Source organism: Salmo salar, chromosome ssa09 (genome assembly GCF_905237065.1).
Source record: "Salmo salar chromosome ssa09, Ssal_v3.1, whole genome shotgun sequence".
In the NCBI taxonomy this organism is placed as follows: domain Eukaryota; kingdom Metazoa; phylum Chordata; class Actinopteri; order Salmoniformes; family Salmonidae; genus Salmo; species Salmo salar.
In genome coordinates, this window is record NC_059450.1 from 14738060 (window position 1) to 14754197 (window position 16138).

The 16138-nt window shown below is 46.2% G+C and overlaps 1 protein-coding gene across 2 annotated transcripts in view; it reads left to right on the forward strand.

The window, feature by feature from the left end:
* LOC106610773 (collagen alpha-1(XII) chain) overlaps window positions 1-16138 on the forward strand; it is a 71929-nt gene that overhangs the window by 35392 nt on the left and 20399 nt on the right. For both annotated transcript variants that reach the window (XM_014210332.2, XM_014210333.2), the window contains 22 exons: window positions 405-550; window positions 1328-1457; window positions 1632-1768; window positions 3546-3675; window positions 3836-3975; window positions 4150-4282; window positions 4413-4436; window positions 4631-4770; window positions 6500-6629; window positions 6866-7005; window positions 7235-7364; window positions 10524-10666; window positions 12334-12463; window positions 12562-12704; window positions 12868-12997; window positions 13592-13711; window positions 13882-14028; window positions 14121-14237; window positions 14963-15115; window positions 15296-15370; window positions 15487-15626; window positions 15822-15945. In XM_014210332.2, the coding sequence (XP_014065807.2) occupies window positions 405-550; window positions 1328-1457; window positions 1632-1768; window positions 3546-3675; window positions 3836-3975; window positions 4150-4282; window positions 4413-4436; window positions 4631-4770; window positions 6500-6629; window positions 6866-7005; window positions 7235-7364; window positions 10524-10666; window positions 12334-12463; window positions 12562-12704; window positions 12868-12997; window positions 13592-13711; window positions 13882-14028; window positions 14121-14237; window positions 14963-15115; window positions 15296-15370; window positions 15487-15626; window positions 15822-15945 (2802 nt within the window). The remainder of the gene's footprint in view (window positions 1-404; window positions 551-1327; window positions 1458-1631; window positions 1769-3545; window positions 3676-3835; window positions 3976-4149; window positions 4283-4412; window positions 4437-4630; window positions 4771-6499; window positions 6630-6865; window positions 7006-7234; window positions 7365-10523; window positions 10667-12333; window positions 12464-12561; window positions 12705-12867; window positions 12998-13591; window positions 13712-13881; window positions 14029-14120; window positions 14238-14962; window positions 15116-15295; window positions 15371-15486; window positions 15627-15821; window positions 15946-16138) is intronic.

The window sequence follows — 16138 nt, forward strand, 5'->3', positions numbered from 1 at the left end:
ACCCTGTTCCTGTGATGCTTGTGTGGTTCCTGTGTTCAACATTAAAGAAAGAACAAAACTGTTTTGTTTATGATAGGCTTAAAGACAGCATCATTGCAATAACAAATATATATATGTATATGCGTCCATTCACTCTCTGCAGCGAGAATTAAGTGTTTCTTTAACATTGTTCTTCAGCTTAACTTTATTTGTCCTCTAGAATAGTGTGATTTTATGAAGCAAGTCATTTCTCCATAAAAGCGGCCATAAAATAACTCATTGTTTAGTTCTCACCACATGAAATCTGCATGGCTGCGTCTCACTGCGAACATGCTGTTTTGGATGGTATTGTGTGCGCGTGTGTGTTTGTGTGCATGTGTGTTTAGAATCTAACAGTGTTCACCTCTCCCTGTTTCCCTGTCCAGTGCCCCTCAGCGCGGTGAGGAAGATGACCATCTACGAGGAGCGTCCCACCACGATGAGGGTGAAGTGGGAGGAGGCAGTGGGCGCCACGGGCTACATGCTGCTCTACAGTGCCATCAATGCCACCGAGCCCTCTGTGGATAAAGAGGTGAGAAGGCCGGGCCAGAGAGAGAGAGAGAGAGAGAGAGAGAGAGAGAGAGAGAGAGAGAGAGAGAGAGAGAGAGAGAGAGAGAGAGAGAGAGAGAGAGAGAGAGAGAGAGAGAGAGAGAGAGAGAGAGAGAGAGAGAGAGAGAGAGAGAGAGAGAGAGAGAGAGAGAGAGAGAGAGAGAGAGAGAGAGAGAGAGAGAGAGAGAGAGAGAGAGAGAGAGAGAGAGAGAGAGAGAGAGAGAGAGAGAGAGAGAGAGAGAGAGAGAGAGAGAGAGAGAGAGAGAGAGAGGAGAGAGGAGAGAGAGGAGACAGAGGAGACAGAGGAGACAGAGAAAGGGACTCCAGGCCAGACCAGCTGTGGAACAGACACAGTCAAAGTCTCCACTACACACACACACACACACACACACACACACACACACACACACACAGACAGATGCTGCCAATGACCAAATACACCGGTCTCCTGCCAATGTCTCCTGACAGCATGCAGATGTCACAGAGCAGTGATGAGTCACAAAGTGAGCGGAGTCAACAAAACACACAATTATTGAGACTCAGAGGGATGTGAGGATTATTAGCTCACTGTGGCAGGATATTAGTCCCGGAGGAGTCAAATCCAGAGGGTAAGATCGTCTGTAGTATTGGCAACACTTAGATTGTTTCAGCCCACTGTACACCACCGCAGATATTTAATCTGTTCATCTAAACTGCCTGTCTGAATGACAGTAAGCCTTGTAAACTAAGATTTGTTCCGTTATGGTCCCCCCTCTTGCAGATAAGAGTTGGAGAGGACACGACTGATGTCCAGCTGGTGCAGCTGATCCCCAACACGGCTTACACTCTGTCCATCTTCGCCCTGCATGGAGAGTCAGCCAGCGACCCCCTCACCGAGCAAGGAGTCACACGTACGTGTAGTGAAGAATTCCTCTACATTCACATTCATGTTCATGTTTTACTCTCTGTGCTTCATGGACGGTGAAGGACGACAGGTCCTTACTCCTACAGAGTAAACCAGGGCTCCTCACTCCCAAGTTTATGGAACTAAAGTGATTAAATTGGTCCCTCTGTCCCCTCCATAGTGCCCATGCCCCCTGCTGGAGAGCTGAGGGTCAGAGACGTTACCCACAGCGCCCTGAAGATGAACTGGGACGCGGCACCTGGAGCCGTCCTCAAATACATCATCACCTACAAGCCTGACGAGGGAGAAGCCAAAGAGGTGAGACTCAATGGTCACAATACATCTGTTGGATACAGACGGTAGTGAAAGCAATACTCTGCACCCTAGATAGATACTCCCCCTGGGGCTGAGGTATATCAAATCCAGGTATAGGCCTAGCTAGCCCACCTACTGGTGACAGCAGAAACCAGCTCCTGTGCTTAGCCCGTTCTCTGTTTATGCCATAATAAGCCATGATAGTGATCCTGGATAGAGAGCTAGCAGATTGATATTGATACTTTTTACAGATCATTTGAGGTATGACATTAGACAGCATAATGGGAAAGGCAGCTGGTGAGAGGGGTATGCCGGGGACCTCTGGGGCTTTGCTATTAGACCGGGTACCTGGTGGAATGATCACACCACTATCGGCAGGAGATGGGGAGAGCAGGTCCCTGCCTTGCATCCTGGGGTATAAATCACATGGAGGTACGCAAATCACATGTTCCTCCATTGGACTTAAGAGATGAAAAACACATCCACGCGTCTGATTGTGATGCGGTGGAGGGGAGGGGAGCGGTGGCTAACCTCATGCCCAGAAAGTGGCAGCGGTCTGGGCTAGCTGATGGATGATGACGCAGGCCTGGATTAGCAGCTCCAGCGCTGTTCCTGACAGTGAGAAAACAGGAAGGGCTCTTCTTCTGCATCCAAGAAAGAACGTTTGCTGTGGATTTATGATCCAGAGCCCCTCGCAAAGAAGTTTCTCCCCGAAAAACTCTGAATGCAAAAACAATAAGCCAAAAGAAAGACAGAGATTTCGGACTAAGGAACATTAGGAATGGCTTGATCATGAAATTCCAGCAGTGGTGGAAAAAGTACTCAATTCTCATACTTGAGTAAAACTAAAGATATCTTAATAGAAAATGACTCAAGTAAAAGTGAAAGTCAGTAAAATACTACTTGAGTAAAAGTCAAAGTATTTGGTATTAAATATACTTAAGTATAAAAAGTAAAAGTATGAATAATTTAAAATTCCTTACATTAAGCAAACCAGACGGCACAATTTAAAACATTTTAATTTTTATTTACGGATAGCCAGGGTCACACTCCAACACTCAGACATAATTTAAAAACAAAGCATTTGTGTTTAGTGAGTCTGCCAGATCAGAGGCAGTAGGGATGACCAGGGATGTTCTCTTGATAAGAGTGCGAATTGGACCATTTTCTATCCTGCTAAGCATTCAAAATGTAATGAGTACTTTTGGGTGTCAATGTATAGATTAAAAAGTACATCATTTTCTTTACCAATGCAGTGAAGTAATGATGTAAAAAATATAAATAGTAAAGCAAAGTACAGATGCCCCCAAAAAGTTGTACTTTAATGTATTTTTATTTAAGTACTTTACACCACTGGATTCCTTTGGCATGAAAAGCAATGGAGAAGTTAACGGTGCATTTTGAAGAAACAAAAACATACTACTGCTTCTACTTTGACAGAATATATGTTTTGTTCATTGTTTATCCCTCTCCACCTCTGGATGTGCTGGGGATTTAAAGATTTCCTGTGAAGGAAGTGAAGTTTACAGACTGTCTCGCCGGATGTTTACAAGGTCGCCCAGAGTTCTCTCACAGATTCTTTGGAATTCATCATTGAGACCAGAATGAGACTTTGGAAGCCATTCAACGTGACCTTGATGACAACATTATTACTCATTATTACTAACCTTAACCCTTCATTTACAACAAAAAAAGTAGTCATTCAGCTGCACGCTTTAAAACCTAATATCTGTGACACAAAGAAGCTTGATTTTAACAAGGATGTTTTCTTGGTCTGCAGCTTGAAGTGGGAGGAGGTGTGACCGCCAAAGCTCTGGACAACCTCATCTCTCAGACTGAGTATGACCTTGCTGTTACACCCATCTATGACGAGGGAGCTGGCAACCCCATGCTCAACACAGCCATCACAGGTACAGTACAGTTACACAGCTTAGTACAGGGTTAACACACTGGGGTTACACTCCATGGAAGTCCTACTCACTACTATACACTAGGTAAGGCCTGACCAGGAAAAACATTATTGATGGCATGGCAATCTCACCAATATCATTTTCCCTTTCTTCTGTCTAGATGTTGTTCCTGCTCCTAAGAACCTGCGTTTCTCTGAGGTGACCCAGACCAGCTTCAGAGCCCACTGGGACTATGGGGCCCCTGATGTGGCCCTCTACCGTATCGGCTGGACCAAGAAGGGAGAAACCAATTTCCAATATGTAAGAGCACTAGCATTACTGGTTCTCATCTTTTAATACCTGTCGAATGAGGCAAAACATTAGGCAACAAATGTCAACAAACCCTTACAAGCACAAAGCATTTGATGGCTTTGGGTAGTTTAAAGTCTTACTGGTGTTCTAGCTCCTTAAGGCCCATTGTGTTGTGTCTCCCAGGCCATCCTGAACAGTGATGAGACCAGTAATGTGTTGGAGAACCTAGAGCCAGACACTCTGTACGACGTGTCCGTCACCGCCATCTACCCCGACGAGTCTGAGAGTGAAGACCTGCTTGGCAGCCAGAGAACATGTAAGACAAGTCCATCATCTAATCTAATGCCATCACAATACATCAATCAAGATACATAGTTGTTGATTCCCATCAATGCCTGATCAGATTTACTAATAAGAGCTCATTATATTTCTGTTTCTCTTGCCAGTGTCCAAGGTCATCATCACCCCTGGTAAGTTTGTTTGTTGCAATCAAGCAAAACCCATACAGCACTCAGAGAGAGCATGCATTTGAATCAAATACATTCCATTTTGTTCAGCGAATTTTACACAGGTGATCACAATCCAGAAGGTAAAATGTGAAGATGATCTGTGTTGGTTGAATGTGTGTTTAAGTGGTTGTTTATGTTGTTGTGTTCGTTCCCAGCACCCACAGGCCCTCCCCAGAACCTGCAGGTGTTCAATGCCACCACCACCACTCTGACCGTCAAGTGGGACCACGCCCCTGGTCGTGTCCAGAACTACAAGATCACATACGTCCCCACCGCCGGAGGCAAGACCCAGTCGGTAAGAACCAGCCAGTAGCCACATGGCTCAGCTTAAGCATCACAGTTCCAAGTCCCAAGCCTTTCATAGTGCTAACGTCATTGTTTAATTCTAACCATCCTCTGGATGATGAACGGAAAAGGATCATGTCCATGGAGGCCTTGTAGCACGACACACAATCACCTTGTTTGTGTGATAGAAAGATCATATAAACCTTTGAGAGTCTTCCACCGAAATCCCCCCAGTAAAACATCAAGATGACAGGGTACATTTTAGGAGCACATGTGGGTCAGGGACATTGACCAGAGCCTCAGGGGAGTGTGTGTTATCAGTGAGGAAAGTGGGAGAGGTGGAGGAGGGGGGAGAGATGGAATGACTGGGCTCAGCCGGGTTGTGGGTGGGTGGATGTGTGTGTGTGTGTGTGTGTGTGTGTCTGCGTGTGTGTGTGTTTATGTAACAGGACGGGAGTGTGGTACCAGGGGTCGTTGACCTCAGACTGTTACAGGGTTACACAATGCTGTCTGGCCTTGATGCTGCTCCACTCTAGAGCTGGATAGTAGTTTAGTCAGACAGGCTTCTTTCATCAGGCCAGATGTTTAGGCACTTAGCGTTTGTGTGATGTAAAGGCACACAAAGAGAAAGAGATACAGTAAATGGGTGGAGGCAGTTTTAGATGTTTTCTCTCTCTTATCAGACTTGTCTGTAATGTATGATAGGTCTACCATGTTGGAGTTCAGGGGTAGATAGCGTAATGCGAGTTATTTGTCCATTCAGAGTTTCCATTGCAATGCGAGATGGAATGTTTTCCATTTTTTAATTAGAGGAGGGGAAACCTAGTTCTGTCCAGCGGCCATCCGTCCACCGGTTTCTGCGATGATGTCACACGCTAAACGTTGAGGCATTGTTGAAAAGCTGGAAGCTAATGAGCCACGCTCAGCCAAGTGTTTCTGGTTCACTGACAGCTTTTCAACAAATATGGCGAGCTCAGTAGGCCGCGCTTTGTTTAATTTGTGACAACAGGTCTGTGTAGGAAATGGGAGACACACGCTCCATGCTTGTGTACAAGGAAAATTGTCTTGGTGCCAAATAACATGACTTCCATCATACAGTTTCCCATTGCCTGCTGATAAGCGTTTTCCCCAGGCAACACAAAGCATAACTTGAAAACCCACACTCACGCACACACACAGAGTTTACTGAGTCAGCCGTCTCTGTGAGGCGATGCAATCCAGAAGTGTTCCTTTCAATACAGTGTCTCCCTGGTAAAGAAAAAAAAACTATGCACTAAATTCACCACTCATACCTCTAAGACAACACATCCCACTGGAGAATATGACTAAAATGAATGAGTAAAATGTAAAATGTAAAATGTAGAATAGATTTACCTTGGCTCTTACAACAACAAAGTGCAAAAATGCTCGCTGCATCCTCGGACAAAAATGTTGACAGTCTGCGATTGCTCAACCCGAATTCTTTCGATCAAGTTGCTGACACTGACAGAAAACTGTCAAGGGAGAGAAGATAGAATCAGAGGCATCCACATCTAATGAGAAAATAAATCTATTTTTTCCTGTTCATGTCTTCTGAGGCCACGCTGAAGAAATGATTTGATGCATTTGTAATCTGAAGGGAATATAAGAACCCTTCATGGTTGATCCAATAGTTTAAAAATGAGTCAGCCCTTAGGCCCTTAGTGCAATCATTGACCAGGTGAGAACAGTAATTTTAATCTGTCTTCATCCCCCAACAGACGCAGATCGGAGGGAAGAAGAACACGGTGCTTCTTCCCAAGCTGACCCCTGACACTCCCTACTCCATCACCGTTGCAGCCATCTACGGCAGCGGGGAGAGCAAGGACATCTCTGGCATCGGAAAGACAAGTGAGTGACCTTGCTGTGGCCTGTCGAAGGCCTTCGTGATTACATCATGTTCCCTTTTGGCCTCTCAGCTGCACCTTCCCGCCCTCAGGGAACCTGGGTTACATTTGATGCAGTAAAACATATATTCACACCTACCATATGCCATGTCTGTACCTCCACATGCATTTGAACATGAGAACCTCAGGGTTCTCATTCCACATAGTATGAATCCGATGGCCTCCCTTCTCTCTCTCCAGAGCCTCTGGGAGGAGTGAGGAACCTCCAGGTCACTGACCCCACCACCAGCACCCTGAACGTCCAATGGGAGGCTGCCGAGGGCAACGTCCGCCAGTACAAGATCTATTATGTACCTGCTGCTGGAGGAGCTGAGGATGTGGTAGGTTGAGCCACCACTAACCAATCACTACTGAATTTCACCATGGAATGCACACACATCCGTTATCAAATCCATGATCTAATGCTAAACGCATACTACACTGATACTTGGCATATTCACTCAGACAGTCAAACACGCATGCAGAAATACTGTTCCTTTACCAGACGTTTTATGTCAGATCAGCTCTGTGTAGCTAGTATGACTGTTGTGTGGATATGTGTATTCACAGTCCCAGGTCTCTGGTACTACCACCAGCACTGTGCTGAAGAACCTGATGTCTGACACCCTCTACACCGTCACTGTGGTCCCTGTCTACCCCCCTGGAGAGGGCAAACGCATGTCTGAGAATGGCAAGACACGTGAGTCCACGTACTGTGAGGATGGTTAATGTTCTGTAGTACAGCTTCAACAACCATTTTCTCATGGTAATTGTCATGCTATACCATGGTCACTCTGGGATGTAATGAAGAACCGGTGTTCAATACAGGATGATTATATTTCCACCATTATTAGTTCAGAATTTCCTGAGGAGAAGATTGTACAGTATGCTAAGGCTACAAAATCAGATTACGAGTTGGGATTTTGTTTCGTCGTTCTTTGAGAGCTGGCTTATCTGTAGAGCATACACCCCCGGGCCTTGTATTGGCTTCCTTACTCCTTATGCCAGTAAACTCTTGGATGTGCCCAAAATATGTCCCAGTCTTATTGTACCTGAATTTTCCTCGTAAAATAACCCCTTTTATATCCGAAGGAAATGCCAAAAATATCTAACATGGTTTGCTTCTCATCTGTTTACAGCTGAAATATCCACTTCAATGCTTGATAGAGGGATTCACTGTAGACACTATATTTAGTTTATTAGCCGTTTTCCTTTCAGATTTGAACACTTTCTCCCACAATTATGAGGCCTCCCCTCAGTGTGACTCAGTCTTTAGTGGTCTGATTGCACAGCAAAGGAATTCCTCTGCATTGGCAACAGTAGTGGTGTCTCCAGCCTTACGGTAATGGGGTCCGTTTATGGGGTGTAATGCCTGGTTGTGGTGGTGGTAGCCCGGGGGGGTGGCATGACGTCTTTTTCGACATTCAACTCAGCAGTCTGGTTATATTTATGTCATTACTGTTACTGGAACCCTTATTAACCCCCCCATCAGAACGTACCCCAGAGGTCACCGAGCAATGATAGCGTTGAAGCTTTTGATCTCTATCAGAAGTGTGGGACTCTACATCCGCATTCTTCATTCTCAGTGGAATCTATGTCTCTTCAGGCAGTCTGACAAATGCTATTAATCAAACTTAACAGATACATTTTACCGTGGCCTTGGGTCATCTCGTTCAATTTCAGCGATTGATGTATTGCTCTGACAGAGGCTATCGACATGGACTAAATCAAATCAAATCAAATTTATTTATATAGCCCTTCGTACATCAGCTGATATCTCAAAGTGCTGTACCGAAACCCAGCCTAAAACCCCAAACAGCAAGCAAAGCATGTGAAAGAAGCACGGTGGCTAGGAAAAACTCCCTAGGAAAAACTCCCTAGAAAGGCCAAAAACCTAGGAAGAAACCTATAGAGGAACCAGGCTATGAGGGGTGGCCAGTCCTCTTCTGGCTGTGCAGGGTGGATATTATAACAGAACATGGTCAAGATGTTAAAATGTTAAAATGTTCATAAATGACCAGCATGGTCAAATAATAATAATCATAGTAGTTGTCGAGGGTGCAACAAGCACGTCCGGTGAACAGGTCAGGGTTCCATAGCCACAGGCAGAACAGTTGAAACTGGAGCAGCAGCACGGCCAGGTGGACTGGGGACAGCAAGGAGTCATCATACCAGGTAGTCCTGAGGCATGGTCCTAGGGCTCAGGTCCTCCGAGAGAAAGACAGAAAGAGAGAAAGAGAGAAAGAGAGAATTAGAGAGAGCATATTTAAATTCACACAGGACACCGGATAAGACAAGAGAAATACTCCAGATGTAACAGACTGACCCTAGCCCCCCGACACATAAACTACTGCAGCATAAATACTGGAGGCTGAGACAGGAGGGATCAGAAGACACTGTGGCCCCATCCGATGATACCCCCGGACAGGGCCAAACAGGCAGGATATAACCCCACCCACTTTGCCAAAGCACAGCCCCCACACCACTAGAGGGATGTCTCCAACCATCAACTTACCGTCCTAAGACAAGGCCGAGTATAGCCCACAACGATCTCCGCCATGGCACAACCCAAGGGGGGGGCGCCAACCCAGACAGGAAGACCACGTCAGTGACTCAACCCACTCAAGTGACGCACTCCTCCCATGGACGGCATGGAAGAACACCAGTAAGCCAGTGACTCAGCCCCTGTAAAAGGGTTAGAGGCAGAGAATCCCAGTGGAAAGAGGGGAACCGGCAAGGCAGAGACAGCAAGGGCGGTTCGTTGCTCCAGCCTTTCCGTTCATCTTCACACTCCTGGGCCAGACTATACTTAATCATAGGACCTACTGAAGAGATAAGTCTTCAGTAAAGACTTAAAGGTTGAGACTGAGTCTGCGTCTCTCACATTGGTAGGCAGACCATTCCATAAAAATGGAGCTCTATAGGAGAAAGCCCTACCTTCAGCCGTTTGCTTAGAAATTCTAGGGACAATTAGGAGGCCTGCGTCTTGTGACCGTAGCGTACGTGTAGGTATGTACGGCAGGACCAAATCGGAAAGATAGGTAGGAGCAAGCCCATGTAATGCTTTGTAGGTTAGCAGTAAAACCTTGAAATCAGCCCTTGCCTTAACAGGAAGCCAGTGTAGGGAGGCTAGCACTGGAGTAATATGATCAAATGTTTTGGTTCTAGTCAGGATTCTAGCAGCCGTATTTAGCACTAACTGAAGTTTATTTAGTGCTTTATCCGGGTAGCCGGAAAGTAGAGCACTAATCCGGGTAGCCGAAAGTAGAGCACTTATCCGGGTAGCCGGAAAGTAGACTACCCATTGATGATGTGCTTTCAGGGTGAAGTCCTTTCATTCTTTGTCTCTGGCCAATACTGTCTGGTCTCTAAGTAAAGAAGCTCGCCATGTACTTCCCACTCTGTCTTTATGAGGGTACATTGCTGAGTGGTACAAAGACTGGAAACATCTGCTTTAGTTTTAAAGGCAATTTTCAGAGGGCAACAGACCTTCTCTCCTCTTCTTCTGATGAACCGTTAGCTACTGTAGGTACTATAGTGGTGTTTACTGAAGGTGTACAGTGTAAAGCTGATGTATGTTTTGAGCAGAGTCTGTGTGGTATTGAAGACTGGCCAACTATGTTGTGTTTTGCTGCAGTTTTAATGGCTGAGTCAACTAGTATGTATTGTACACAGGCCCGGTGAAAGCTTTGATGGCTTCAAGGCAAACATTCCCTAGTGTCTCATTCAGGCACCAATAAATCTTTAGTCAGACTCTCTAATTGATGTTTTCAGCTACTGTTCTCAACCCAACTCTCTTATTTTCCTCCTCTCCCCTGTCCCTCTATCCGTCCCTCCATCTCTGTGTCTCTCTCTATAGTGGAGCGTATTCCAGTGAGGAACATCCAAGTCTTCGGCCCCACCACTAACACCCTGAACGTACGCTGGGAGCCCGCCTCTGGCGAGGTCGTGCAGTACAGGGTTGTCTACGCCCCCCTGAGTGGCACCAAGCCCTCCGAGTCGGTGAGTCACCACCAAGGAGACCCACAGGGCCTCTGATTGATCCCGCCCCAGGTCAGAGGTCAAATGTTAGAGTCCAGGGACTTGGGGTGTGTGCAAGGGTGGCCGAGTCCAACGCTTCATTTCATTTGCAGCACTAGAGCTCTTTGGGAAGGAACAGAACGGAACAACATCAAGCTCAACCTCGCCCCTGACTTACTGTTAGTAAAAGAAAGCTCTCTCTGTCTGTGCTCCACATGGACTCGCTCTCTGGTGGCAGTTTTATTTAACAGTCTAGAACTGGTTTAAGGTGAGATGTTCATTAATTCAAACAGGAAACCCCATCTGGGCTTTTTCCCTCCTTATCTGGCATGGCTGTGCCCACCTCTCTGGAGTTATAAAGTATGTATGGTGAAGCCCCACAAACAACTAATAGAGCGTTACTTGACACCGCGCAAACAGCCACATCTGTGAGAAGCATTGAGACACTGAGACCCTGTTTTTATTTAAAGTCAAAGAACATTTGTTCTTTGAAGGGTGATGTTGTTCCATTTTATTGATAGCTAGAGGTGCTCTCGTTTTTTTTTAAATAAAGTCATCACATTTTGTTTCTTGGGGAATATTATGATGGACTCAGGGCTGGGCTTTTCCAGTGCCAGAGCCAGCTTTCCACGTCAGCATGTGGCCAGTGTCACGACCTACCATCAAATTGAACACTGGGAGATTTGGTGTATGCTTAACCAGATTAGGAAAGCAGCTTTGTAATATTGGGTTTACCTCTTGAGAGGAATATGTTGCTATTAAACCCAGAGCAGAGACCGAAGTAAGGGTTTGATGACGCTCGTCAAAAACAGTCATGTGAAGCAGAGAGATAGAAAAATCACACATTGAGCATGATGCAATGGTGCTTTGGGTCAGAAGTGAGAGTGAAACCAGATGGCTGTGGACAGGGCTCCTGTATGTATAGTATGTGACTCTAGGTGACTAGGACATGGCAGGTAGATGAGAAGAGACTAGTTTCCCTTTGAGATCATGTTGGCAAGACACAGACAAGTGGGGTCTGGTATCCAGTATGGGTGAACAAACACAGACACACGCAGACGACTGACACACGCAGTCAGATAGGTCATAAGAGCCAGGCAGTAAGCAACTATCAGCACATTACGTTAGTTACTCAGTGTGTTATTTCCCTGACTGTCTGGATGGGTCCTACATCATTGACATCAAAGCATACTTTTGTTCCCCCTTTCAGTGAGCACTGAGCAGTGACAACACAAGAGGTTGTTGAGTGAGGTGAGGACGAGCTGTCAGGGTTGTCACATTAAACAGCTGTCAGGCTGGGAGGGTCATAGCTGCTAGGACCATGCGGGTCATAACAGCATAATGGCATGCTTGTTGTTTTCCCCATACAGCTGACACATTTTAAAACAGGAAGTACTCCTCCCTGATCTGGATGTTGCAGTGTAGGCTAGCCTAACTGATCACTGTTCTTCTACAGATCTCCTTGATATTACTGTTCATTCTAGTCTTGATCAGTGTTTTGTCTAGTTTTCGGAATCAAACGTGGGTATGAGGGTAGTAGTTTGATTGAATCCATCCCCCTGTAAGGCCTGCTGTTTGCTTCATCCTCCCATTGGGCCCAGTCCTTCAGCATTGACTCCTGTGTCTCTGTCCTCTCTCTCCCTATTCAGATCCTGGTTCCTGGGACATCCACCACCACCCTGCTAGAGCAGCTGGTCCCAGACACGTCCTACAACGTGGGAGTGGTCGCCATCTATACTGACGGAGAAGGACCTCCGGCCGAAGACAAGGGCAAAACACGTAAGATCCACTAAATCATACATAACATCCTGTGGCCTTTATCCACGTTCACCTATTCGCTTGCTATCGTGCTAACTTCCTTATTATCCCGGTCCCAGTTCCCCGCAGTGGCCCAAGGAACATGCGTGTGTATGATGCCACCACCAGCTCTCTGACTGTGGCATGGGAACATGCTGAAGGTCCAGTGCAGCAGTACAAGATCACCTACGCCCCCACCACTGGAGACCCCATTGAGGAGCACGTAAGCACCCATATTGCTGATTTGTCTAATGAAATTCTCATCAAACACCACCAAAGTTGTATGTGGCCCAAGGCACGTCTGGCCAGAAGTCCTTATTTATCCACTGTTTGAAGTACCTGTAGTTTCAAATAGTCACGCAGTGTCCTGCCTGTATGTCCTGTAGACTATGGTTCCTGGGAACAGAAATACTGTCATCCTGCCCAACCTGGATCCAGACACTCCCTATAAGATCAACGTGCAGGCCATCTACCTCGACGGACCAGGAGGAGATCTGGATGGAGACGGACACACAGGTATGCTAGCACATTGTATGCTTGGTCCTCTACGCAACATGATAGAATAACAGACCCACACGGCGCTCCACAAACACACAGTTATTACATACTGGAAGTCATAGTCGCACGCATGCACACACACACACACACACACACACACACACACACACACACACACACACACACACACACACACACACACACACACACACACACACACACACACACACACACACACACACACACACACACACACACACACACACCACACACCACACACACACACACAAAGTTAATGGAGAGAAAGAATTCCCAGTAGAGGAGTTGTATAAACTCAGCCACTGATTATTATCCTAGATCTGAGAAACAATAGAAACTGCATGACTTGGCTTCAGCTCAGTCTGCCTGTTGGTGCCAGAGACGTGAACTGGCTGTCCTCCAATGGGAGATCTCATACGGGAGCTGCCCAATACCCAGTCTCATTTCCCCTAACAAATTACACCACATCAAAGCAAATACATAGCTTAGGATCGCATGGCTATGATATTCATGTTAAAAGCGTTTAAATATGTTGTTAATATGTTTTGGATGTCTGTGTTTCCTTCCCCACAGTTGGCATGCTGGGGCCTCAGAACCTGAGAGTGTCAGATGAGTGGTACACTCGCTTCAGAGTATCCTGGGACCCTGCCCCCTCCAGAGTGGTGGGCTACAAACTGGTCTACTCACCTGCAGGTCAGATAGCTACTGTTCTATTCTATTCAGCCGTGAAAGAACATTGTCTGACGACAAATCACTTGACTTGCTTAATATGCCTATCCTGCTAAAGAAAGTCACATATCTTTTGAAGATGTGATTGCTTGCCTGCTGTTATTGACCTGGAGTGTCCCTGTCTGTGCTTGCAGGTACTGATCAGACCATGGAGACTTTCGTTGGAGATGTGACCACCTACCAGCTGCACAACCTGCAGTCAGGAACCACCTATGACCTCAAGGTGTTGGCCCAGTATGACGCTGGCCTTAGCGGACCTCTCATTGGACAAGGAACCACACGTAAGTGATTGATTGGTTGTTTGATTGTTTTGGTTGATCAAATGGTTGATTGATTGGTTAGTTGATTAATTGACTGTTCCTGTCTTTCACAGTGTACCTGAACATCACTGATCTAACCACCTACAATGTTGGTTATGACACCTTCTGCATGAGATGGACCCCGCATAGGGCTGCCACTTCCTACAGACTCAAACTGAATCCCTTCGACTGTAAGTACTATTCCTGGCTGGGAGTCAGACAAGGCTGGTGGGAGGAGCTATAGGAGGACAGGCTTATTGTAATGGCTGGTATGGAATAAATGGAACAAAGTCAAACGTGGTTTCCATATGTTTATGTGTTGGATACCGTTCCATTATTCCGTCCCAGCCATTACAATAAGCCCGTCCTCCTGTAGCTCCTCCCTCCAACCTCCTCTGCTGGGAGCCCATTCATAACATTGATCCCAATGGGAGAGGATTGTTTCTATACATTAGCTCTTGTTTTATATTTATTTCAGAATGTCTACTGTCGATCAGATATGTAGCCAAAGTTACCAACCTATCACAAAGGTGTAGTTGATAAAATGACTTAAGAATGTTAGATAATTGTATTTTATTTATGCCCACTGATTCATCTGTTTCTCATTAACTCTCCGATGCTAGAGTTCTGTAAGAGGAAAAAAGATGGGAAGAAATGTTGGAATATTTAAGTCTGTTTACAGTATGGTAGCCATTATAGATGGAAGCAGTGCACTTTGCCACATTAAGTGAATTCTTGTTTATTTGAAAGGGTATCTGTTGAATAACAGAAATCACTGTGTAAGCCCACTGCTGCCTCAGTCCAAGCGCTACAGTACCACTGGCTGTAACCCCTTTGAGGGAATACGTTTAGTGTGTATGGGGATAAATCAGCTGATCCACTACCGATGTGGGTAACTCTTTCCTCTTCCCTGCAGCCTCTAACAAGGGAGCTCAGGAGACCACCATTACTGGGTCTGAGAGCCATTACTGCTGGGACGGCCTGACTCCTGACGCCCTCTACAACGCCACAGTGTACACACAGACCCCGAACCTGGAGGGGCCTGGAGTCAGCGTCAAGGAGAGGACGCGTAAGAAACCCCACTAACCATCAGTCCTGTAACATATCACATCCATTGTGTTCACAGCATGTATACCCCCCCCACCACACTCAGGGTGTAAGAAAACACCTGTGTCTTTGCAGGGGTCTAACATGGCATGCTAGTAAAGCCCACATGGTTTGACTGTTTATGTTCTGGTCTTTGTTACAGTGATCAAGCCCACAGAGGCCCCAACTGAGCCCCCTACCCCACCTCCACCTGCCACCATCCCCCCTGCTTTGGACGGTAAGGAAGTTTCAAGTCAGCAGGCTGTGGAGTGACGTGAAGCTAACACAGAGAAGAAACTCTTTATATGTCTCTTGCCTGACATGTCCATTGACTTTGCTCTGTGTGTTCCACAGTGTGCAGGGGAGCCAAGGCTGACCTGGTGTTCCTGATTGATGGCTCCTGGAGTATTGGAGACGAGAGCTTCAATAAAGTGATCCAGTTTGTCTTCAGCATGATCGGCGCCTTCGACGTAATCCACCCTGGTGGCATGCAGGTACATAGCCACGCAGACTATCCTCTGAGATATAACGCTTCAAAACGAAAGTGATGAGTCTCTGGTTGTTTACAGCATATTCTCTTCTCCTTTCCTTTTTTAGAGTGGATTCACGTCAATGCTTTATGTTCTCTCTTCTCTCTCTCTCTCTCTCTCTCTCTCTCTCTCTCTCTCTCTCTCTTCTTCTGGAAACAGGTGTCTTTTGTGCAATACAGTGACAGTGCCAAGACAGAGTTCAAACTGAACACTTACCAAGACAAGGGAAGGACCTTGGCTGCGCTGCAGCTCGTCCGCTACATGGGAGGAAACACCAAAACAGGTACGCCCACAGACCACTCTGACTGGCTGCCAGTCTCAATGTGACTGACTGACATCCTTAACCCTCAATGCATAATGTTGAGTTAATAGAAAAGTCGATATACATTCACTCAGCGACAATGTCATCATAGTGTCTTCATCATGCTAGTGGAGTTGAATGAGTCCATAGTTAAAGGTTGAGACTGATGTCCGAC